Raw genomic sequence first — 26,342 nt, 5'->3', positions numbered from 1 at the left:
CAAGTCAAAACAAGTTTTGTTTCTTATGTTTCCTCTTATCTCACGTTGTCCAACAAAGTATTATAATTATTATTTGGAGAAGTTATATTGGGATCATTGTCTGGGTTTCTGAATAGAAATATTGATTCCGAAAAAACGATTTTTCTTCGCGAGAGTTTTCTGCTAAGTTCAATTGACGAATTAGAAATACAATTTCATAATTTTCATACTTCCGAATGAATGCTTTTTTTCATCTGAAGAACTTGTTCCATGAGCTGAAACATATTTATGTCTCTTGAGATGTCAGGATGAGGAATACCTATATCATAACATGGAATTGAAATATTTTAAATAGAAACTTTAATACTTCCACTTAAACGCTTTACTTATCAAGATGTTTAGCTTCTACCTCCTTCACAAAGTTAGTGTATGCTACCTCAACATTATAACCCAGGTTAACTTCAAGAAAGTATCTGTGAAATAATAGGAATTTGTGTCTAGGTATAATGGATCACCAATATCATCGCTCGATTTTATTACACAATTCATCCCTTTTAAATGAAGTATTTCCAAAGAATGTTTATCTTTCTTTACGAAACTAAATCAGTCAATTCACTGCCGATAATTCCGATAAATATCTTGATTTACTAGAAAAACTCTGTTAGACCGTATAATCTCGAAAAGAGTACTGACAAACGTCAAAGTTTGTTTACATTTCGAATTTTATGGTTAAGGATTTGCCGATTGCGTGGTTGCCAATTGTGTATTTCTGTGTTGCCAAGGAAAGCGACACTAGCGCTCTAACAGCGTACGCTTGCAACTCGTGGTCCAAAATTATCTGAATGAGTTGCCACCGCCTGGCTGGAATATATACTGCGCCGCCGTCTCTACGATCAATGATCTGGTAGAAGGTATCCCCTCCACTCGATAACTCTTCCGTCTGTCTAACGGTTCAAGGCAGTTCAGATCTTTGGCGAAGCTAACCAGGCTAGAACTCAATCTGAATCTTTTCCAAATTTATCATCTACCTCTCGAAAAGCACCACAACATAAACATAAAAATGATGATTAACTTGTGTCGGGAGAAAAATTGTTAGGGAGTACATATGGATTTTTTATAGAGATTGACTTAGAAATAATTGTTTAGGTTGAGTCCCAACTGTCATAAAGATGATATTTGTTGCCAAGAACAACTCAGAGTCAAAAAAACTAATAATATCGAAAGAACAACTAAGAGTCAAAAAAAAACTAATAATATCGAAAGCGCAAGCAGATTTACAGCCTCATTTAGCGATGATTTGTTTTGACTTTCTGCTCAGAGGAGCATAAACTCCAATTTCTTGGAATTGTCAAAGCACGCGTTCGTTGTGTTCTTGTTTGTACAAGAACTTTTTTTTGAGTGGTATTTTCTCGAAATGATGAGCGAGAGAAATCATCATTCCGAACAATACTCACACCAAATTTTGGATTCAGCAGTCGCCTACGCTCTTCTCTCCGCAATTCAGTCGTTCTCGAAGTGAGCTTACGCCTGAGCATCGGGTCATGAAGGCAGATATCTCTGAATCTGCGACTCGTCGAATAGACGGATAACAATGAATCAGCATCCAGATATCGAAAAATGGTTGAAACCATTTCAGCAGGAAGGGATCTGAAGGGATCCGAACTGCTTACGAAACATCCGGGCAAAACTCTGTAATCCATTTCACTAAGCGTTCTAGAAGTGACGAGTGAGTCTGAGGAATACTCAGGCTACGCTGGAATATATACTGCGCCGCCGTCTCTACGATCAATGATCTGGTAGAAGGTATTCCCTCCACTCGATAACTCTTCCGTCTGTCTAACGGTTCAAGGCAGTTCAGATCTTTGGCGAAGCTAACCAGGCTAGAACTCAATCTGAATCTTTTCCAAATTTATCATCTACCTCTCGAAAAGCACCACAACATAAACATAAAAATGATGATTAACTTGTGTCGGGAGAAAAATTGTTAGGGAGTACATATGGATTTTTTATAGAGATTGACTTAGAAATAATTGTTTAGGTTGAGTCCCAACTGTCATAAAGATGATATTTGTTGCCAAGAACAACTCAGAGTCAAAAAAACTAATAATATCGAAAGAACAACTAAGAGTCAAAAAAAAACTAATAATATCGAAAGCGCAAGCAGATTTATAGCCTCATCGAGCGATGATTTGTTTTGACTTTCTGCTCAGAGGAGCATAAACTCCAATTTCTTGGAATTGTCAAAGCACGCGTTCGTTGTGTTCTAGTTTGTACAAGAACTTTTTTTTGAGTGGTATTTTCTCGAAATGATGAGCGAGAGAAATCATCATTCCGAACAATACTCACACCAAATTTTGGATTCAGCAGTCGCCTACGCTCTTCTCTCCGCAATTCAGTCGTTCTCGAAGTGAGCTTACGCCTGAGCATCGGGTCATGAAGGCAGATATCTCTGAATCTGCGACTCGTCGAATAGACGGATAACAATGAATCAGCATCCAGATATCGAAAAATGGTTGAAACCATTTCAGCAGGAAGGGATCTGAAGGGATCCGAACTGCTTACGAAACATCCGGGCAAAACTCTGTAATCCATTTCACTAAGCGTTCTAGAACAGACGAGTGAGTCTGAGGAATACTCAGGCTACGCTGGAATATATACTGCGCCGCCGTCTCTACGATCAATGATCTGGTAGAAGGTATCCCCTCCACTCGATAACTCTTCCGTCTGTCTAACGGTTCAAGGCAGTTCAGATCTTTGGCGAAGCTAACCAGGCTAGAACTCAATCTGAATCTTTTCCAAATTTATCATCTACCTCTCGAAAAGCACCACAACATAAACATAAAAATGATGATTAACTTGTGTCGGGAGAAAAATTGTTAGGGAGTACATATGGATTTTTTATAGAGATTGACTTAGAAATAATTGTTTAGGTTGAGTCCCAACTGTCATAAAGATGATATTTGTTGCCAAGAACAACTCAGAGTCAAAAAAACTAATAATATCGAAAGAACAACTAAGAGTCAAAAAAAAACTAATAATATCGAAAGCGCAAGCAGATTTATAGCCTCATCGAGCGATGATTTGTTTTGACTTTCTGCTCAGAGGAGCATAAACTCCAATTTCTTGGAATTGTCAAAGCACGCGTTCGTTGTGTTCTTGTTTGTACAAGAACTTTTTTTTGAGTGGTATTTTCTCGAAATGATGAGCGAGAGAAATCATCATTCCGAACAATACTCACACCAAATTTTGGATTCAGCAGTCGCCTACGCTCTTCTCTCCGCAATTCAGTCGTTCTCGAAGTGAGCTTACGCCTGAGCATCGGGTCATGAAGGCAGATATCTCTGAATCTGCGACTCGTCGAATAGACGGATAACAATGAATCAGCATCCAGATATCGAAAAATGGTTGAAACCATTTCAGCAGGAAGGGATCTGAAGGGATCCGAACTGCTTACGAAACATCCGGGCAAAACTCTGTAATCCATTTCACTGAGCGTTCTAGAACAGACGAGTGAGTCTGAGGAATACTCAGGCTACGCTGGAATATATACTGCGCCGCCGTCTCTACGATCAATGATCTGGTAGAAGGTATCCCCTCCACTCGATAACTCTTCCGTCTGTCTAACGGTTCAAGGCAGTTCAGATCTTTGGCGAAGCTAACCAGGCTAGAACTCAATCTGAATCTTTTCCAAATTTATCATCTACCTCTCGAAAAGCACCACAACATAAACATAAAAATGATGATTAACTTGTGTCGGGAGAAAAATTGTTAGGGAGTACATATGGATTTTTTATAGAGATTGACTTAGAAATAATTGTTTAGGTTGAGTCCCAACTGTCATAAAGATGATATTTGTTGCCAAGAACAACTCAGAGTCAAAAAAACTAATAATATCGAAAGAACAACTAAGAGTCAAAAAAAAACTAATAATATCGAAAGCGCAAGCAGATTTATAGCCTCATCGAGCGATGATTTGTTTTGACTTTCTGCTCAGAGGAGCATAAACTCCAATTTCTTGGAATTGTCAAAGCACGCGTTCGTTGTATTCTTGTTTGTACAAGAACTTTTTTTTGAGTGGTATTTTCTCGAAATGATGAGCGAGAGAAATCATCATTCCGAACAATACTCACACCAAATTTTGGATTCAGCAGTCGCCTACGCTCTTCTCCCCGCAATTCAGTCGTTCTCGAAGTGAGCTTACGCCTGAGCATCGGGTCATGAAGGCAGATATCTCTGAATCTGCGACTCGTCGAATAGACGGATAACAATGAATCAGCATCCAGATATCGAAAAATGGTTGAAACCATTTCAGCAGGAAGGGATCTGAAGGGATCCGAACTGCTTACGAAACATCCGGGCAAAACTCTGTAATCCATTTCACTAAGCGTTCTAGAACAGACGAGTGAGTCTGAGGAATACTCAGGCTACGCTGGAATATATACTGCGCCGCCGTCTCTACGATCAATGATCTGGTAGAAGGTATCCCCTCCACTCGATAACTCTTCCGTCTGTCTAACGGTTCAAGGCAGTTCAGATCTTTGGCGAAGCTAACCAGGCTAGAACTCAATCTGAATCTTTTCCAAATTTATCATCTACCTCTCGAAAAGCACCACAACATAAACATAAAAATGATGATTAACTTGTGTCGGGAGAAAAATTGTTAGGGAGTACATATGGATTTTTTATAGAGATTGACTTAGAAATAATTGTTTAGGTTGAGTCCCAACTGTCATAAAGATGATATTTGTTGCCAAGAACAACTCAGAGTCAAAAAAACTAATAATATCGAAAGAACAACTAAGAGTCAAAAAAAAACTAATAATATCGAAAGCGCAAGCAGATTTATAGCCTCATCGAGCGATGATTTGTTTTGACTTTCTGCTCAGAGGAGCATAAACTCCAATTTCTTGGAATTGTCAAAGCACGCGTTCGTTGTGTTCTTGTTTGTACAAGAACTTTTTTTTCAGTGGTATTTTCTCGAAATGATGAGCGAGAGAAATCATCATTCCGAACAATACTCACACCAAATTTTGGATTCAGCAGTCGCCTACGCTCTTCTCTCCGCAATTCAGTCGTTCTCGAAATGAGCTTACGCCTGAGCATCGGGTCATGAAGGCAGATATCTCTGAATCTGCGACTCGTCGAATAGACGGATAACAATGAATCAGCATCCAGATATCGAAAAATGGTTGAAACCATTTCAGCAGGAAGGGATCTGAAGGGATCCGAACTGCTTACGAAACATCCGGGCAAAACTCTGTAATCCATTTCACTAAGCGTTCTAGAACAGACGAGTGAGTCTGAGGAATACTCAGGCTACGCTGGAATATATACTGCGCCGCCGTCTCTACGATCAATGATCTGGTAGAAGGTATCCCCTCCACTCGATAACTCTTCCGTCTGTCTAAAGGTCGATTCATATTATACGTTCCGCTCAGTTCAGGCCGGCGGAAGGATCATTAGCCGTTGACGGAGGTTGCGTTCATATTATCAGTCACGATCGTCTCAGTCACCTTCCGCTTCGTGTGTCGTGAATCTTCGGTTGCATTCGAATCGACCAGCACTTGACACTTGAAGCCTATCATTTTGATCAAAACAGTACAAGAAGGACCCTAAAAAATATTGTTAAATTATCATTATTATTATTTTCGTTGTTTCTCTTACGTGCCCTATCTCATAGGACGTAAACCCTTCTGCTGAAAATAAAATTGCTACAATTACTCCTGAATGAATGATGTGCTTTTGCATTATTGTTAGACGAAGATGAAGAGGAACAAAATGTCGGTAAAAAGATTGGGTGTCTAACCAATATTTGAAAAGAGGAGAGTTGAAGGTGAATATTGGACATTATAAAAAAAATTGGTCCACACATCATGGCTATTTTAGAATGAACAGGAAATCATTTCGATTATACAGGGTGATTCATATTAGGACATAGGCCAAGGGCAGATTGTTTGGACCAAAATATGGCGATGGGACCAAATATACCTCAATAAAATATTGCCGTGGAAAAAGATAGAGGGCGTTAAAGTTGAATTTTTTATAAGGCGAGAGAATAATATTTTCTTCAAAGTTCGAAAGTCCTTCATTGAAAGAATAAGAAAAGGCATAGAAGTAGGGGGAGGACACGTAGAACATTTAATTTAAGTTTATTCTTTTTGTTTCATTGTTTTTAATTATGCTTTATCGTCGAAATAAATAAATAAAATAAATAAGTCATTACTTAAAATCCCCTTCCGATGCTCTGAACTGTTCAATTGTGTTTTTCTTAAAAACGGATGAAAAAATATACAGTGAAATTATTAGCAAAAAACGAAAAAAAAATCAACTTTAACGCCCTCTATCTTTTTTTGCACAGCAATATTTCACTGAGGTATAATTGGTCCTATCGCCATATTTTGGTCCAAACAATCTGCACAAGCCTATGTCCCAATAGTTATGAATCATCCTGTATATTGTGAAAAATTTCGCAATTAATACAAAAGAAAAGTTCAAAGAAGCTTTCACAACAAAGGAAAACCCTCGATTGACTGAGCTGAACTGAGCGGTTGCTTATTCATATTATACGTTCAGTCTCATTCAGTCCAACCACGCCCTTCAGTCCATCCGCACAATATTCTCTGGAAGAATATTTTGGCTGAGCTGAACTGAACCGAGCCGGACGGATAATATGAACTGACCTTAACGGTTCAAGGCAGTTCAGATCTTTGGCGAAGCTAACCAGGCTAGAACTCAATCTGAATCTTTTCCAAATTTATCATCTACCTCTCGAAAAGCACCACAACATAAACATAAAAATGATGATTAACTTGTGTCGGGAGAAAAATTGTTAGGGAGTAGGTACATATGGATTTTTTATAGAGATTGACTTAGAAATAATTGTTTAGGTTGAGTCCCAACTGTCATAAAGATGATATTTGTTGCCAAGAACAACTCAGAGTCAAAAAAACTAATAATATCGAAAGAACAACTAAGAGTCAAAAAAAAACTAATAATATCGAAAGCGCAAGCAGATTTATAGCCTCATCGAGCGATGATTTGTTTTGACTTTCTGCTCAGAGGAGCATAAACTCCAATTTCTTGGAATTGTCAAAGCACGCGTTCGTTGTGTTCTTGTTTGTACAAGAACTTTTTTTTGAGTGGTATTTTCTCGAAATGATGAGCGAGAGAAATCATCATTCCGAACAATACTCACACCAAATTTTGGATTCAGCAGTCGCCTACGCTCTTCTCTCCGCAATTCAGTCGTTCTAGAAGTGAGCTTACGCCTGAGCATCGGGTCATAAAGGCAGATATCTCTGAATCTGCGACTCGTCGAATAGACGGATAACAATGAATCAGCATCCAGATATCGAAAAATGGTTGAAACCATTTCAGCAGGAAGGGATCTGAAGGGATCCGAACTGCTTACGAAACATCCGGGCAAAACTCTATAATCCATTTCACTAAGCGTTCTAGAACAGACGAGCACAGAACAGAACACACCGACCTTGACTTACTTTATGCAGACGAGTGAGTCTGAGGAATACTCAGGCTACGCTGGAATATATACTGCGCCGCCGTCTCTACGATCAATGATCTGGTAGAAGGTATCCCCTCCACTTATAAGATCTCCATAAAGCGGAGCGTGATGAAAGGAGCTTCGACCAATTCTTGGCAAAATATAAAGGAGCTTGGAAAGCAAGATTCGGAATTACCATTGAGAAGCAGCAGGATCTTTTCTCTGTGCCTGAAAATTATTCACCGGCCCATTATGTCGCCGAAGAACTATTTATGCCCAGAGAAAGAGCATTCGTTTTCAGGAAGAATTGGCCGATTATCCGATCTCTTCAAACAACAGCCTCGACGCGGAAAAGCCCTGAGTCTAGCTGATTGTCGGCGTTACCTCTTTTACCTGGTAACCAAGAGATTCTCCGATAACAAACCTAGCTACTGAGGTATGTGGGATATCTTGTTGAAACTGGGTGATGAACACGCAAAGCTGAAGTGAAAAAGCTAACTGTGCTTGGGTTGTAGTCTAGCTAGATCAACTCATCTGAAGAATCATTCGAAACTTGATAGAGGTAATTTTCAATAGAACGGGAACGACGATACTGGTATATCACACAAGCAGTCACACGTCGAAGAAGAAGAGGATTGTGGATTGCTATTCCGAACAAGGGTGCTGCAGAAAGGGAGACGCAGTCACACCAACCTATGTGTTCGGGGACGGGGGAGTGATAAAATAACGAATGTTATGTTGAAGAAATTACCTAGAAAAAGGTATAGCTGCTCTCCCAAATATTGCAAACGGTAAAATGAGGACTGAACACTATCCGAAAAAGTGGAAAACTGCAGAAATCAGCAATCAACAAACCAGGCAAAGATAAAAAATTCCCCCAAAACTACAGGCCGATAAGTTTATTGTCCGCCCTAGGAAAAGTAGTAGAGAGAGTAATCGCTAGGAGGCTTACAGAAGAAACTGAAAATCTGAATCTCATTCCAGCAGAGCAATTCGGATTCAGAAGAGATCACTCAACAGAACAGCAATAACTGAGACTCGCAGAATACATAACAGAAGGATTCCAAAAGAAACAAGCAACTGGTCTTGTACTACTAGATGTCAAAATGAGATATGCTGGATATTCAATCAAACTGTGCAAGTTGATTAGGAATTATTTGACGAACAGAAGATTCTACGTGAAAGTGGAAGGAGAAAACTCCACAACCAGATATATGGAAGCAGGGGTGCCTCAAGGGTCAGTACTTGGGCCGTTACTGTATAACATATATATTCACGATATACCAAAATCTCCAAGGACTATGCTGACACTACATGCCGACGACACGGGAATCGCAATGCGACATCGCAAGCCAGAAATCATAGAAGGAATATTACAAGAAGCTATTAGCGAATCCAAAAATCTAAACGCCGCCTAGCGGCCAAATCACTAACCTAGAAAGTGAGTAATAACTTGAGTTCAACTTCTTTGTGTTAGATATTTTCATTACATATTCGGTTACCAGTGAACTATATTCACAAAATTTTTTGGATGTCTGACTAGAAAAATAGGTATTAAAAAAATTTAGTGAGTATTTATTTCAGTGTCATTCAGTTGCGAAACTATTTACCAATTTTCGCTATAATTTTAGGTTAGTAGATATCTTTGTTCTAGATGAATTTTCTAGTGTTGGACGATTAAGAAAGGCAATGCGAATTTTCATTTCCATGATTTTGATAGTGCCGAGAAACCTGAGCAGAAGAAAGTAGATGAGATTAAATTTCTGACATAACTGAAGTTGTACATGCATTACTTGCAATCTTCAAGAGATGATATGTTGGGAACATTTCAAATGAAAAGTGGTGATTTGAATTTTGCAAGCAGTTGAATGTGATCAATAATCAAACCGTTCGACAAGAATTTCAAATTTCGTTAATGAAATTACAACTGTAGAATTAATTTTCAGGCGGTCTTGTTGAGTTGGTTGTAAATGCTGAAAAATAATTTCTGTGTTGGCATTTTGAACTGCATAATATGTTTTCATCCAAATAAATTATCTCAAATATTTACATTAATTTATTTCCACAAATTACATGATTCATTTGAGTGTGATGATAGAATGAAATTTTCTGGATATAAGTTCTTGTAAAATCTTCATCAAACGACACCAACATGTTCAGGAAAGTTTTGGAGGAACCCGAGCACAATCAATAATCCCATAATTATTCACTACCTTCATAAATATCTCTATAATCGAATAAAATCTACGATAACATTGCTTTCACAATAGAGTTTTCACGATGATTACTCATTTTCGCCATGTTGACAAGTCGCAGCGCCCTCATCGGTAGTTGGATTCGCCAATAGATGAAATAAATGACTGGTGTATTAAATGAAAAATAAAGCTCAACGGACAAAAGAGCCAAGCAATATTACTGCAAAAGAGGAGACTGAGAACTACAACAAATCTAGAGGTAGATCGAGAAGAAATCGAATGGAAAAACGAAGCGAAATATTTAGGTATCACCCTAGACAAAGGTCTAACTTGGAGAAGCCATATCAAACAAGCCGTTGACCAAACCAAGGCAGCGATGAATATGCTCTACCCGCTGATAGGTAGAAAGAGCCACATGTCAAATGAGACAAAATTGAAAATAATTAAAGCCGTTGCTAGACCGCAACTGACTTATGGATCAGGTGCTTGGGGATTCGCGGCAAAGATCCATATACAAAGAATTCAGGCAACAGAAAAAAAGCTACTACGATGTGCCATAGATGCGCCTTGATTTGTCAGGAACAAACACATATATCGTGATTTGAAGTGGGAAACCATCACCGAATTTATGAAGAGGAAAGCTGAAAAGTTATTCGAAACAGCGAAGGAACTAAGGAACATCCAAACGAAGAACTCAGGAGACTAGTGGACTACGATCCGGAGGAAGACAGAGGAAGAATGAGAATTTACAAAAGGAGACCGCGAGATCAATTGAGGAGAGATTAAAATGAGAACGGAAACTTATCAAAACTATACTAAGAAGAGATATCCGAAATGGACGAACATGAAAACCCTAGCACGACAATGTGCAAGAAGAAATTAACCGATCAAGGGATAAATGGTTTATAGAAGAAATTAACCGATCAGGGGATAAATGGTTTATAGGCAAATGCCCGGAACCAATAAAAAGCAGGTTAGGTTTAGTGCGTCGCGAACTCTGAAGAGTGAGTAACCCCACTGTGTTCCCTAGAAATGGGTTCCTCTGGGCGAGAGATAGAGCCCCGTGTTTTCACGGTCGCAGATTCCCCCTGCTATAAAAAAAAAGGGGGACGGGGAAGATACGAGCCGAATACTAGAGTGAACAGTGCAAAGAGTTGCAAATTCCAAAGTAGAGAAAGGAAATTAGTGACTGTGTAAATAAAGTAGTGTTAGCCCTTGTCTACAATTTGCCGACGACACAAAACTTTTCAACAACCTCATCACTTATTATGAACTGCTTCAGGAAGACCTGGATATTCTCACCGACAGAAATTGGTTGCTTCCACTAAATTTCGGAAAGAGTGTAGTTCTTCACATTGGCAAGCAGAATCCGAAACATTATTACTTTCTGGATGGACATCACCTAGGTACGACAGAGTCACTTGAGCACTTAGGGTTAACACCTGACTTGAGCTGGTCCCCCATGTAAAAAAGGCAACATTCAGGGCATCATCTGAAAGTGTTTCCGAGGTTGTTCTCCCAGCGTCTTGTTACTCGCGTTCCTTATGGTCCCATCCATCCAGTATATGAAGAGAGACTCCGTATCTTCCGTATAACCTCATTTCAGGATCGCTGACTGAGAGGTAATCTCATATTCAGTTTCCGGGCAGTCAATAATATGACAGGTATCTTCACTTCTCTCCCGCAACACCAATAACTTACGAGGACATCGGTACAAGTTCAAGAAAGAAAACTTCATGACTACCCAGCGACAAAACTTCCTGTCCAGTAGAATTTTTTCAACCTTCAAAAACAGATTCGATTCGAGAGAGTAGAATTTTTTTAACCTTCAAAAATATATTCGATTTAGGCTGATTGAGTGCTCGAATTTGTACAACTGTACTGTATCTATTTTTATTTCTGAGCACTTGTCATTTATTTAATAATACTAATAAGTTAGTGTAGTAGTTGTGTGAATATATTAGGCATTAAGAAAGACAACTTGATCAATCCAAACAACGTTACATATTATTGGGGTAACAACCACTGTCAACAGACAGGAATATTGAATTGATCACCATGAAGGCGACAGGAAAAAGGATTTATGTGTTTTGCGCATAATTGAAATATGTATCGAAACGATTATTTTTTGGATTGATAACAATAACAAAATAAAAAAGCAAAACTTAATAGAATTTAATTCAATGATTACAGTTTGAATAGCATAATATATAAAAATAGAGATAACTACCATATGAAAAAAGGTATTTCAATAATTTGCTCGACTTTATTCAACACCTAAGAATAGACTAAAAATAATAAATATTAAAACTGTATTACAAAGTTTCGAAAGGCAACATTATCAAATCAACATTCTTTATAGAATAAAATTTATTGTTTTTAAAACGGCTAGTTCCATAAAAATGATTCGTCATTCTTGCGACCAAAGCTTGACAATATATAAATTGGAAATTATAACGAATGATCAACAAGATGATTTGTAAATATGGCATCCAATTACGGTTAAATACCATTAAATGAAGATTTGGACTGCTTAATTGGGCAATCAACGTTGGTGAAACCAACCGAACTCTTTTTACATTTTTCAATTATATTGTTTGAAGCATTTATACAATTTTTCATCAGAAAAGTTTCAACAGATAATTAAATTATTCATGGATTAAATTGAACCTATCAAGCTAATATAAAATATATATTGGCGCATAACTATTCCATTTTTTGACTCATAACCCTAATGAATGAGTGGCAGTTGATCCAAATTGAACTGTTTTACCACTGGCGAGGATAACCACCTGGAGGGGGTTGCTGAGGATATCCTTGGGGAGGTTGTTGATAATAACCTTGAGGTGGGTAGGTACCAGGTGGATAAGTTCCTGGTGGGTATGCCTGTGGCTGTCCAGAATATCCAGGGCTTTGTTGGTACCCACCTTGATAATTGTAATCTGGAATTGGAAAATATAATCATGAAATACTATAGCGTGCGAGTTTTCTAGAAATAATAGCAGAATTTGTCAATCATTCCTCATATTGCACATTCGTATATCTTGTTAATTCTTCTCATTGTGAACTAATTTCGATTTGATAAATCTGAGTTATCGATGCAAAAAAAAATTTTTATAGGATTTTTTTCGATTTGATTTCTTCTATAAGGTGTGCTTTCAGATGGAATTGTTGAATAAATAAACTATAGTGGCATTATGATATATGATTCCTTGTGAAAACAATATTTCGTAAAGAAGAATAGAATAGAATATATATCCTCGATATGTGTCAAGAATGGAGACTTTCCTCCATAAAATTATTATTTTCCACCGACCTCTTAATAATAGCACTGTTTAACATACACGAAATTGCTATTAATGAACCCTTTTATTGGTGAATTTCCTTCTCTTGCCCCGTCAATTTTAATCATCAAAAATCTTCGAGTTTAGTCTTGTCGAAGTTCAATTATTGTTATAAATAAATAATAATAAATAAAAAACAGCCTTATTTTTCTAATGGTACGTAGACCAATTACAATGGTCAAATTGTCGAAGAAAATATCACAAGTCTCTCACAAGGTCTTCATTAGGCTACACATATACTGAATGTGGGTTCGAATCATCCAATGATCTGCTGAACATAAAAATTAAGTCTTTCTTGTAGGTAAGGACAATCAACACTATCGTGAACAAGGGTGCAGAGAAAAATAACTATCTGCAAACCTCGTCGATCAGCCAGAGAGACGGCATAGAATTTACCCAAGAGTGAAACATGGTCACTACTTCTCGGGGGATAGTCTATCCCGGATAGACACCATCCCATGTGTGTGAAGTTGGCCAGCACTTTTCAATTTTCAAAAAAAAAATTGTGCTGAACTGTGCTAGGTTTGTGCTGCTTCGTGCCGTTTTTGATACACTTCTGATGATTTATGACGCTTTGCAAATGAGTTGATAAGTAAGTTGTGCATGGAGGGTTGCCAACCTCAACGGTTTGAATATTAGGCCTGTTGCCATATATGTATACTGATTTTCAGACAATCTACTGATTTTTCTGATATCCAACATTTGAAAGGAAAGTTTCTTTATGAAAATCTCTCACAAATCAGCACAAATGTAGCACAACTATAAAAAAAAATTGAACTGCAAACACACGAAAGTGCTGGGCTGACTTTTTTCCAAAATCTCCATTTTTCGTGAAAATTTCAACGGCACAAGTTAGCACACGTGTAGCACAATTGTTCACATATGTTTTCATTTCAAGATTTCCCAGAAAATCCGACGAATTTTTCCACTAATTTTTGAGAAAAAAAAAACAAAAGTGCTGGTCTAACTTATTTCTTCATTTTCGATTTTCCGGGAGATAAGGGGAACTTTCGCAAAAATTCGAACGGCACAACACTGTACATGCATAGCACAACCTGTTTCTGTCGCCAAAACTCAATTTCTCGATAAGTGCTGGGCTGGCCTATTCGATACATTTTGTGAAATATTTCGAGAACCGTGTGGAATAAAAAAATTTCAACGGCACAAAGCAGCACAAACCTAGCACAATTCAGCACAAAAATTTTTCTTTCAAAATCGACAACTGCTGGCTCAACTTCACACACATCACCTTCCTCTCTATATGAGAGAAATTTATAGTATCAACCGAGCACAGTCAAGTGTTACCACTAAAAAGATTTGAGAGAACCAGGCGACAGAAATCAGGGAAGAAATAAATAACACTAGGGATTGGTACAGGTTTAGGACAGGGTAGGTTGTATGTATGTATGTAAGAGGTTTACTAGTGAGTATATCCAAACAGTTTGGGAATATCACACTCCTGAAAGAGCAACATCTGCGCTGAACTGATTCCAAACGCTGACTACGATGGAAATAAATAGCCCGCCAAATGAGAGAGGCATGCTCAAGCTATCAGCATTTTCATCATACACAAACCCATCAGAACTATATTCGGAGATTTCTTGACACTTCAACTTGCAACAGCCACAGTGTATCTGAGAAATTATGAAAGCAACGAGGAATCGGAAAATGTGATACACGGATGAAAGATATAACTTGATTCAAGAGACCGATTTTGAAGAAGCTGATATTTTGGAGTCACGAAAAAAATTCTTGACATTCAATGACAAAATACAAATCCTAATTTCAATTTGGAATTTTATTCCTGTAATAAAAGAGGTTGATAAAAAAAATCATCAATGGCCACGAGGAGTGTAGAGGGTGATAAAAAAATCCTCAATTATACATGAAGCCGTAGGTAGTTTTAAATGAAAATCTACCTAGAGTTTTCTTCTCAAAACTAGTGAATTTCGAAAATGTAATTTTTTTTCGTTACTTTTTACTCACTCTCTACATAAACTCTCATAAAGATAGGTACATATTGTTATGGTTTGAGTTAGTTTGTTAAATAATGAGTGTGAGATTTTTATAGAAATATGAACCAAAAATGTAAATTAGTTATCACAGATGCTTAGTAACGGAGAAAAAAGAACATGGTCATTAATATTAGAGAACCCTCTACCAGATAATAGCGAAAAATTGAAAATATGGAGTTTTTTTAAATATCAATTAATAAAGAAACTAGTTACGACAGCGATATAGACAGTATTTTTTCGAGTAGACAAGTTGGCTAATCCTATAATAAACATTCAACTCTGGAATATACAGAGTGATCATAATTAATTCTCAAACATCAATAATCGTCAAATATTTTTATCATTTTCTGTTACCAGTGAGCCGACCACAGTAGTGTGACTAAGATGTCTAAAAATATGGTGTATGCACTCGTCAATTTTTGAATGGAATGACATTAGACTAAATCGAAAATAAGAGATTCGTTTCGTGGCGGCGCCACCATGTTCTATCCTTGTTCTATGAAAGAAAATCTAATGATACTCTCTCGCTTTATTTTGTTCTGCGTTTATATCGATCACAAATTACAGTAATCTCTGTGTTCCTGATCTATCAAAGAATCAGCTGTTAACGAATATTTGTGATTTAGGGCCTGTTTCACCACTTACTGTTAAAGTGGCAGATAAGCTATGCACAACTAATCCACCAGATAAATCTGAAAATTGTGTTTCACAGGTGTCTGTTAGGTTATCCTTACTGGTAAACTGTCGAATATTTTGACTGGGAGATCGAATGGCTGATAAAAGTTCATGTACCAGATAACGTCACTCCGAACTGTCAAAACTTCGAGAAAATTTTGCTCTCGATCAGTTTATCTCGAAGGTATCTCGTGAACGTTTGCAGACGCAACACCAGATTTTGTGATAATGGATCTTTTTGAGTGTCTTGAAGATGAGAGTGACTATTATTTTGCGAGCTTATCGAGGCCTCGCAAACGTCGTGAAATTAGAACTAGAATGGAACATTTTGAAAACTATGATGACGAAGAATTCAGGTGCCGATTCCGACTGACGAAGTCATCTGTTAATTACGTTCTGAGGTGCTTCGCATCACGAAAAGGCCCTAATCCTTTACTATTGAAAGTCATTTCTATATCTTTCCACGCTTTCTCCTTCTCTTGCCAAGTCACAGCATCACTTTTTTTGTTCTCGATTATATTTTTACGCTTTGTTATAATCGAGACGAGAGCATCGGTCTTCTCACGTGAAAAATTCACATTTCTTTCCTTTTTTTTTAACATGCTTTCTCATGCACTAAAAATTCACCAACCAATTTGAAAATGATAGAAAAATTTGAATTTTGGATATTTCAAATCAGAGCATAGAGACATGAGAAAAGTCTTCATAATTCTTCTTCTTCTGTCAATGTACTTCATAACTGACTAACTCTGTCCTCATTCTATGCTCATTTATCCTAATTTCAATCACGAGTACGGCGTTGCCAAACTGTCATTCAGTAAAATTTCCAGATAGTTAACTAGCAGATAAATTACTTGGAACTTGGGCGGTGAAACTGATAAATATTTAACTGACAGATTTATTATGATGTTAGCATATCTGCTGAATACATATCGAACACTTTAACAGTAAGTGGTGAAACAGCCCCTTACACTTGTATTTTCGTTGTAAAAACGAATCTGCAGATATTTCAACACTATAGAAGGATACGAAGGAGTACTTCTATTTTTCTTCAAGATAATTTTTGTTTGACAAATTGTATTCGTGAGGAAGGCAATTCAATATGATTTCAATAAAACACAGTTTATAGGCGAAATATTCAATATATTCAGTTGACTGAAAGGCAATTTTCACTATACTTGTGAAGAATATTTGAAGAACAGTCTCGAACAGATTAACATATTTCTGTTTCTTAATATGCTCACAATTCACATTACGTATTTTCAATACAGTTCCTTTATTGCTTAAATATTGCTGAAGTTGCCATGAAACTGTTAGCTCTATCCGTCCCGAATGTTCATCTGATTTGGCTCTGCCTCAATTTCCAACAACAAAGGGTGATAGTCCAACAACACCGAATTCTTAGCTGTAGTTCTTGATTGTCCATACAGAAAACTGAACGACATGTTCAATAAATGAATATCATACGACCTTTCTCGAAAGTAATACATTTTCACACACCAATAATCGCTTATAAATACAGCACATTCGCAAGTCGTAGGAATTAATTCAAATTATTTTCAAATATCAATTGACAACTGTCAATTCCTAAACGGCGCTACTTACACCGGGAAAAACAAAATCTAATCAGTGCATACACCATGTTTTTAGACATCTTAAGTGTGACTTTGTCGCCGTCAACTTCAATCGTCGTCAACAGCGGATTCTATGGACGCTGTTGGATAAGCGGCCATCTTGAAGACCATCGAGAGTGACGGAAAGAGACAAAGAGAGGGGACGCACTGCAGTTTGACTAAGGTACCAACAGCTGTTACGGAAAAATATTATAATGAATATTTGTATGAGTGAAAAATTAATAAATAGGATCGATTCGGTTAAGTACTTAAGAGTGAATTTCTACGGTCAGGAAGTATCGCTAGGAGCAGGAGTATTCAGTTGCCGTTTAAATTCAGTACTGTAAGTTCCAATGGCAGAATTATTAGAGCAATGGGTGTTTTTAACTCTCTTCCAAATGAACCCAAGGTTTTGAATTATGGTTATTTCAGGAAGAATAAACTAAAGAAGTGGATTGCGGCTAAGTTCTGTTGATATTGTAGCTTAATTATATCATGACAACATTATGTCTCACAGATTGCTATTTATGAATCTTTCTCTACTTGATTATTTTTTGTTTCGTTTTTTTTTATTGTGGTTGAAAATTGAGCAAATACGGTTGATCCCAATCGAGCTCACAAACAGGCAACACGATTGCGTCGGTGAGATGCACATATTTGTATATCGTTTCTATTTCCGATTTGAATAAATAAATAAATGAATAAATCAAATGAAGTTTCAAAAGAGGCATAATTAAATGCATGTATGAAAGAATTCATGGCCTTCTATTAAAAATATGAAGTTTCTGGAGAAGGAAGAAGCCAAAAGAAAAACATTCCAGAGGAAAAAGCATTTGGATCTGAGTTAGAAAAAGTTACGCCTCCTCGCCGGCCTTAAAAGGCATATGATGAGAATGGGCTTATCAGAAAGTGACGAGTGTAGATTCTGTGGGGAAGAGGAGGAAACTGTTCACTTGGTTACATCGCAAGCCTGCGCCAGGGATATCTTGGACGAAAAAATTATAGGAGGAATGAGGACTTAGCCTCCTTGAAGCCCTTTCAGATACTGGAGTTCATTGGAACTTTGGAGCTTTAGATGGCGCAGTCGTGAGAACAGCGCTGATGGGATAGACCTTAAGGTCGCAGTGAAATGTAACACCCTTACCAAACTATTAACTCTATGATTGAAATTCCGTGACTGAGTGCGAAGAAGTCTATCATACCCGATCAAGCTGCGTGAAATTATGTTTAGATACCTGTTGCAATAGTGATGTTACTAGCTTCGTAACGTAAGAAAAAATTCAGTGGCATAAGTCGGGCGGAAGAATTATTTCCCGGAAAAAAGCCCGATTTTTAATTCGTTTTTAGGAATATTACCTACATCTCAACTGCGAATATTTCGATAGGGTTATTATTTTATCGAATTCACATATAAATTAGAAGATAAACAAAGCGACATCGACATTTAAAAAGGTTTTCACTCACTTTGATAGGGCAAGGTGCCATAGGGGTTGTAACCTTGGGGCATTGGAGGTGCCGCATAGGCTGGATAGGGTGTGCCAGCTGGTGGTGCATACGGTATCGGCATGCCTTGTACCTGTACTGGATATGGCAGATTCCCAGCTTGCGGCGCCTGGGGTGCTTGTGGGGCCGAACTTGGTTGAGGTTGTGTTGGTGTCGTGGGACTTTCCCTCTTATCTTCTGAAATTTAAATGATATAAAATCAGGTGAGTCGCATACACTATATTAGAATATATAGATTGATGATACAAGGGACAAATCAGCCACTGACGGTTAGAGGGGGGGTAAGAATTTTTTATTACCTTATATTTTTATGGTGTTTTTCTGTATTTTTGAAATAAAAAAACTTTTTAATTTTTTTTTGATTATCCCTTTTGGTCAATTAGCTGAAAACACTAGTGAAACCAGCCGTAAATGTACATTTACTCCACAAATTTTCGAAAACTTTACCTTCAAGTGGACTGCTGTTGAGTCTCGCCAGTAAGTACGCGCGATATAATGACTGTAAATCAACAGCTGTTATTTTATGAACAAGCCATAGTTCTTTTTATTTTCTAGTAGGCGCTGTTGTGAAATCGTAAACTAGAAACGAAGCGATTTAAATTTTAAAACCTCATATTTGAAGAATGATTTTGAATAGTTTCCTGGGTGCATTTGAAAAATTCATGAATGAAACTTATAATTATTCAGTTTAAACTTGCACATGCTGTGATAACTTAAATCGAGGAGAATTCCCCATTGAAATACTCTCTTTCGAAGGCATTAATTTATCAATTCCAACAAGAGGATGCCAAATGAATATTGTGAGTGTTTATTGTTGAATATTGATATTTTCGCTTCACAAAAATACAAATCGCTTGGTATTCCGATAGCACTCTTCTTGCACCCGGCAATGAATCACACCCCCACACACGAAAAACCTATCATTAATTTGTTCCATGGTTGAATTGGTCCAATTTGGGGGATCAATAATATTGAACCACTTTTCAAACATTTTGTCGTCGTAAACTTTTGACATCGGAATTCAATGTCGTTTACTTCGTCCGCAACTCTTCACACTCCATATTATTAATTCAATTCATAATATCAAAAATATAACAACTAACATAAAATAATTTTCAATTTATCAGGAATTTATGAATTTTTATTAGTTTCACCAATAGAAAACGCTATCAGTTATATGATTTTAGAGGTGCGTTTCCCATTTAAACTTGTTTCTGTAATCTGTGATCCTTGACAGATATCCACGATCACAGGAAATTACAGGACGATGTCAGATTGCGATATAGGTTGTCAGATTGCCGGAAGTCAATTTGGCACCGATCACAGAGCGCGGTGGGTTGAACTCACAGATCGGAGAATATTACTGATGGGACAAAGCCAATAATAGTGGAAGTAATCATTGCAAGGCAAAGGAATGTAGAGTCAAAGTTCAAATTCCCTCAAAAAAAATTGTACTTACTCGAATCTGCACCGACTTTGGGGAAGGGGGCGTGGGGTACAGGGGCCGAATGCCTGCTAGATTCTTGCGTAAGATCTTTCAGCAACTCCTCCTTTTCAGTCTTTCTGGCGAAGCAGTAATCCGAAACTTTGTTTTGGAATGCTACAAGCAACTGTAAAAGAGTCATATTAGGCAAAAAATATGACAAAAGGAATTAGCTCAAGATGAGGTTTTTACCCGATACTTACTTGAGTCAGATCATTGTAAAACTTCGTGCCTTCCTGCAAATTATTCAAGAGTTCTCTGAAGGCATCGTGAGCACCAGCCAACGAACACATCATTTCTTCTCTTTTACCAGCAGTAGAACCTCTTTCTTGTACGAACTGAGCATTGGCATCCTGAAAATAATGAGAATTTCAAAGTATATGCTGTTTGTTTTCTTGTCCGATTTGACAGCTCCATTTATCAGTATCTATTGTCCAAATCTACGGTGTAATCACTGATTCTATTTTGTTTTAACCTTTTGCGGGGATATCAGTTTCATTTTTCCCACTGTAGGTAGCGTATATACTATATACGTCTACATATACGCCTACGTCTACGGCTGCTTAGGGCATTCAGACAAATTCTCAATTTAACCGAATGAACCTGCTTCTAAGCAGCTCTTGGTAATTCCAATACTCGACTGCATAATCTTATATATTTTCATAGAACTTTACTCTTTTTATAGTAGAAGTATCTTTTAGGTATCCTATCTCTGTCTCATTTGTCCCCGTCAGAGCAACACAACTTAAATTACGACGAAAATCGTATGAATTTATAGCTCCTTTGAAGCATAATGGAATTCCAACAGTCGTTACAGTTAGTCAAAAGTGAAAAAAAAATAAATTTAAATCGAGATCAGAGGCTATGCTTCGGTATCCTACTGTTCCATACACACGCGATAATGGGGAAAGCGGAGAACAAAAACGAGGGAACCAAATATTAGAAAGGGTCATTTTTCTATGTTTATATTACATAGTGATATAGGCTCGTTGCGTCTTATTGGAATACCTTAATCAATAAGGATCTATTTTTTATATTACCATAATATTCTCAAGGATGATGCGGGTCTTCGAACTTTGTTGATTCTTCTTGCTCTGGTGTTGATATTTATGCGGAAATACCCCCTATACTTTAATATTTCCTAACGTAAATAAAAAAAAAAGTGAGTTAAAGGTTGTGTTTAATTGTCCGGTGCATAAATTATATGCTTTTAATCGCTAATTTCAACCAAAGTATAAAGATTAAGGACTACTTCATACAGTTTCAACCATACGCGTACGAAGCGGCAAAATGAGATGTTACAATCATACACCCCCTACGATCACCGTCGAAGTTCCGCTCAGCTACAGGTGTCAGCTGCTGCCAGATTCACACGCAGCACTAGCGCTACACATCATACACAACTCCTAAAACTTCTGGTAACCAGAAATTTTTCTTTCGCCATATTGGAAAATTGTGGAACACGAGTCCAGATGATGTGTAGGGGCCCAACTAGTATTAATTAGAGTTCGTCACTTCTCTGCCGTTTTCAATCGAGGTGAGAGTGGTGTTAATCTGACCGTCAAATGATGTCAAATAAAACCGAAACTTCGTCAGGATAGTTTTTCCGTCGGTATCCTGAATGATGACCGTTTGGCTTGTTCGATTCAGATCGTAACATTTGTTGATAGGTTGCATTTTGCGTTAGGATTCCAACAAGATTTATAAAGATTAATATTTCTCTCATGAAATAATTTCGAGCTGAGTGAGTGGAAAACAGATTTCGAAAAAAACAACAAACCATTATCCTCTGGATCAGGCCTTCTTGTTTTTCGATACTCTCCCTAACTTGTTTCTGCAGAGGACCATAGGTCTCTCCAAGAATTTCTACAGAAAGCGCAGCCTCGGTCACAGCGCCATCTTGAGCAAGAGCAGCCATGAACTTGTCTTTCATGTCAATAGTTGTGCTTTTTAACTCGGATTCGATAACATCGCGTTCTGCCTTCAAGGTTTCAACCTGCAAAAAATAGAAGAATATTTATTACATAACTGAAAATTTCATAACAGACACAAATTTTCCAAAATAGGTACTTCATTGGATACGTTGATCATTTAGTAAAGTTTAATATATTTCACGCTTACTATCATCAATTAATGTACTCTTTAATTTTACTCGATTCGGTTTTTATGTCAGTTTTTTACAGAATTTGACTTCAAATCACCATATATGGATGAATATAACACAACAGCACATATCTAAACAACAATCAAGAATAAAAATTATCGATAGAAGAGAGATCATCAAGGAAATACATAAAGGGTGATTCATAACTATTGGGACATAGGCTAAGGGCAGATTGTTTGGACCAAAATATGGCGATAGGACCAAATATAACTCAATAAAATATTGCTGTGGAAAAAGATAGGGGGCGTTAAAGTTAAATATTTTTTTCTACAAGCGTGCGCGTTCAACCTTTTTCCCGCACGCATTTCAAGTTGCAAAGAGTCACTTTTCCAAAACGTGCGGGAAAAACGCCTGCTATTTCTTTCCCGCACGCAAATGCGTGCGGGAATGGATTAGCAGGGGTTTTTGCCGCACGCAAATCTTATAGAATAAATTAAATTCTATCATGTCTCTATGCACCGTACGTCAACGATGAGTAACCGATGGTAACGACATGCTAAATTACGTCTGTCATTTTATATGAATTAATCAAATGAGATATGATCTGCATCGTGCAATTGATATATTTATATTATTTCAAGCGCTTGTAGAAAAAATATTGTTCCTAACTCTTGCGGAAAGTGTCTTGCCCGTATCAAGTATCACTTTCCGCACTTGATAGGAAAATAACTATTTCGCGTTTTTTGCTAATAATTTCACTGTATATTTTTTTCATCCGTTTTCAAGAAAAACACAATTGAACAGTTCAGAGGATCGGAAGGGGATTTGAAGTAACGATTTATTTATTTTATTTATTTATTTCGACGATAAAACATAATTAAAAACAATGTAACATAAAAAGAATAAACTTAAATTAAATGTTCTACGTGGCCTCCTCCGACGTCTATGCCTTTTCTAATTCTTTTAGACTTTCGAACTTCGAAGAAAATATTATTCTGTCTCCTTATAAAAAATTCAACATTAACGCCCTCTATCTTTATCCACAGCAATATTTTATTATAAATAAAATACCAATAAATACCTAATTATTATTATTATATCAATGTATTAAGATGAACAGCCACAAATACGCGCCAGTTGTCCTATTAATTGTCTATTCATGTGAAATTTTTGTTCAAAGGTGAAGTTCATCTTGACTTGAAACTTTCTTTAATTCCTTTTACTTACATTGATGCAAGATGATTTTTGTTGAAGAATTTAACATTCTTGTAATTATTTGTTAATTCCTTCCAGAGATACCTATTCCCAACCACTGCATCATATGCATTTCATCTTCGGGTTAATATTTTTGAAATCTACAATTGATGTAACGTAGGCATTCAAACTATAGCCAAAGAAGATAACGAACATTAACTCTCCTCGAGCTAGTGCATATTATGATATTATACTGATCTCTTGTAATTTCCATGCAAATAACTAGATTTGGTATGCCTTCAATCAGTTTGTATAAACTTCAATTATGTTCGTCGCATATTTTCCGAAGAGATTCTACATTGTGATGAAATACGTAATAACAGAAACTTTTACGTAGAACGGACAACAAAGCGTTGATTTAAAACCAAAAAATGTTTTGACAAGCGTCATAACCCCACATTTTCGTACTATACAGAGTGAAATGTGTCAAATTTCCATGGCCAACCGAGTGCTTAAATAAAAGTGAAGTGAAGTGAGTATAGATGTGAGGATGGCGATTGCTCTTTTAGGCAGTTTTTTGAGGATTACAGGTGTTATAGAGTCGTTTCTAGGGGATGTACTGTCCTAAGTTTTTTTATTTCCTTTAAGTTTTTTATTTCCTTTTTCACCTCTAGTGGAATTATGTAGCGCATCGGTAGTGACATTTGACAAGCAGTTCTTCTATATTTGAGGAATCAGATGGACTAATGTACTATTCACGAAAATCGTGCCCAGGACTCTTTTCAACGTTTTCACCTATCTAGTCTGGAAATACCAGGAACAGCCAAAATCAATCAATTTGGGATACCCTGTACAATATATCACGGTGATATTATCCATTATAATTTCTCGTTTTGTGCTCTATGACAGGGATGAACGAAGAAAATTTCTTCACCACGCTCCCCAGGCTGACACCTTTGGATTTTTTGCTCTGGGGATATTAAAAATCGGTTGTGTATAAAACACAGCCCCGAGATGTAGAAAACGCATGCCAAGAATTTCGAGGTGAAATTTTCCATAACGTAAGTACCGAATTTGAAAAAAGGTTATATTTATATATGTATTTTTGTCTACGAAATAATGGACAACATTGTAAAAATCATCTATCTATACTAATTTTTTTTTTATTATTATGTATTTGAAAACGCCATCGAATTATCTTCAGAACAAGGTGTCACTCAATCCCCCTTCCCATTGAAGATTTAAGGGGTTGCTGTCATCAGGCTCACAGGGTTGATAGAAATTGATTGGGATCACCCGTACAACTGTCGCCCTACAAACTGAAGTTTACCTCTTTTTGCATTTTTCTGATGCATGCGAGCCGAGATATTAAGGTTGGTACCTTTTCAAATTGTAAAATTCTTTCGTTGGATAATCATGAGAAAGATGATCTAGTCGTTTTATGAGTTAATTTTGTAGCCTCTGCAGTCTGTTAAGATTGGATTTTAACCATCTTACCGACAGAGGTTGAGTTCGACCTACCGACTTGTCGACTCTGAGCACGTCAAGTGTACTTCAATCGCGTTCGATTTCGATCTCTGAGTATTCCCTTTTCTGTCGAGACGGAGCATGTTCTTCGATCACGCTCGCACTTCTCCGAGTTTGCTGATAGAGAACGATAGGAAGCTATCAAGTGTGAAGTTGTAACTGCCGTTTGTGACAAAAACCAACGAGCACCTCTTTGAAAAACTGCCTCTACCGCCGTAATGGAAAACAAAATTATTTTTTCGGACATTGCAACTGAATATGAAGCAAAAATCTCGAAGTTATTGACATTGGAATGATGCCCTATTTGAGAAAATTTGAAGATGTTTCTCAGATTTCAGAAAAAATGTCTGCAGAATCATTAAAGCAATGTAGAATTCAATCTGATATTGAAGACAAAAGTTGGTACCATTTCAGATGCCTTTACTTTCCTCTTCCTCATAATCAAAAAAGAGTTCAACACCAAATCTTATAATAGCATGGTTCAAATTCATTTTGCAGTTTCAAATATCAGATAAACTTCTAAACAAACAGAAATCAAATAGTACAAATAATACCATACAAATAAATGGCTAGGCTATTACTCTTTATTTCTTGGTACATAATTAGATCACACAAGCTAGCAATGGTGACGGCAAATTTAGCAACGCACAATGAGGCCAGTACCAAATTTCAGTGAAATGTTGGTCGTTGTTTTCTTGAGCTCCGAGGAACTGCGGGAAGCTTGAAAGCACCAACACCCAAAACAATTTTCAAACCTCCCATTCCTACATATGTCGTGTTCTAAAAAAACACCATATTTCGGAATTGTCACTAATTGTTTTTTACAAATTGCACTTATCGAATGCATATTTGAATCTACGTCGTTGGTTTTCACCAATATTTCTATAAAATTATTTTCGGAGTGCCAAAATAGGACGCGGCAAAAAGTTGTCATCTCGTCTTGTCCTATAGTCTTGACAACCATTTGAAATTCCTAGGTGATGTCGACAGAGAACTTCCAGTACGTTCGGGTTTGAAAATGACCGGGAACGAGATCTAAGGCGAATTTTGGCGCTGTAACCACAGCTTACTATGGTTATGTGTGACGTCATAGTTACTGATGACATTTATTGGAAGGTGTCAACTGGCAGTTCTGTCTGATTTGTTCGATTAATGGATTTCCAAATAAATTAATAAATGGAGGTTAGAGGAATAAGGAAAGAGAAACCA

At 37.1% G+C, this 26,342-nt stretch overlaps 1 protein-coding gene across 1 annotated transcript in view; it reads right to left on the bottom strand.

Moving 5' to 3' along the window:
* Nucleotides 1-11,835: 11,835 nt before the first annotated feature.
* The window catches only part of LOC123318858 (programmed cell death 6-interacting protein), a 31,813-nt gene continuing 17,306 nt past the window's right edge, over nucleotides 11,836-26,342 (bottom strand). The window contains exons 12-16 of the mRNA XM_044905616.1: nucleotides 22,089-22,304; nucleotides 20,512-20,661; nucleotides 20,285-20,435; nucleotides 18,787-19,002; nucleotides 11,836-12,617 (exon numbers count right to left, since the gene is read on the bottom strand). Coding sequence (XP_044761551.1) covers nucleotides 12,445-12,617; nucleotides 18,787-19,002; nucleotides 20,285-20,435; nucleotides 20,512-20,661; nucleotides 22,089-22,304 — 906 coding nt within the window. The 3' untranslated portion in view covers nucleotides 11,836-12,444. The remainder of the gene's footprint in view (nucleotides 12,618-18,786; nucleotides 19,003-20,284; nucleotides 20,436-20,511; nucleotides 20,662-22,088; nucleotides 22,305-26,342) is intronic.

Source organism: Coccinella septempunctata, chromosome 8, assembly GCF_907165205.1.
Source record: "Coccinella septempunctata chromosome 8, icCocSept1.1, whole genome shotgun sequence".
NCBI classification, from domain to species: Eukaryota; Metazoa; Arthropoda; class Insecta; order Coleoptera; family Coccinellidae; genus Coccinella; species Coccinella septempunctata.
This window is presented reverse-complemented; position numbering and strand designations above follow the sequence as displayed.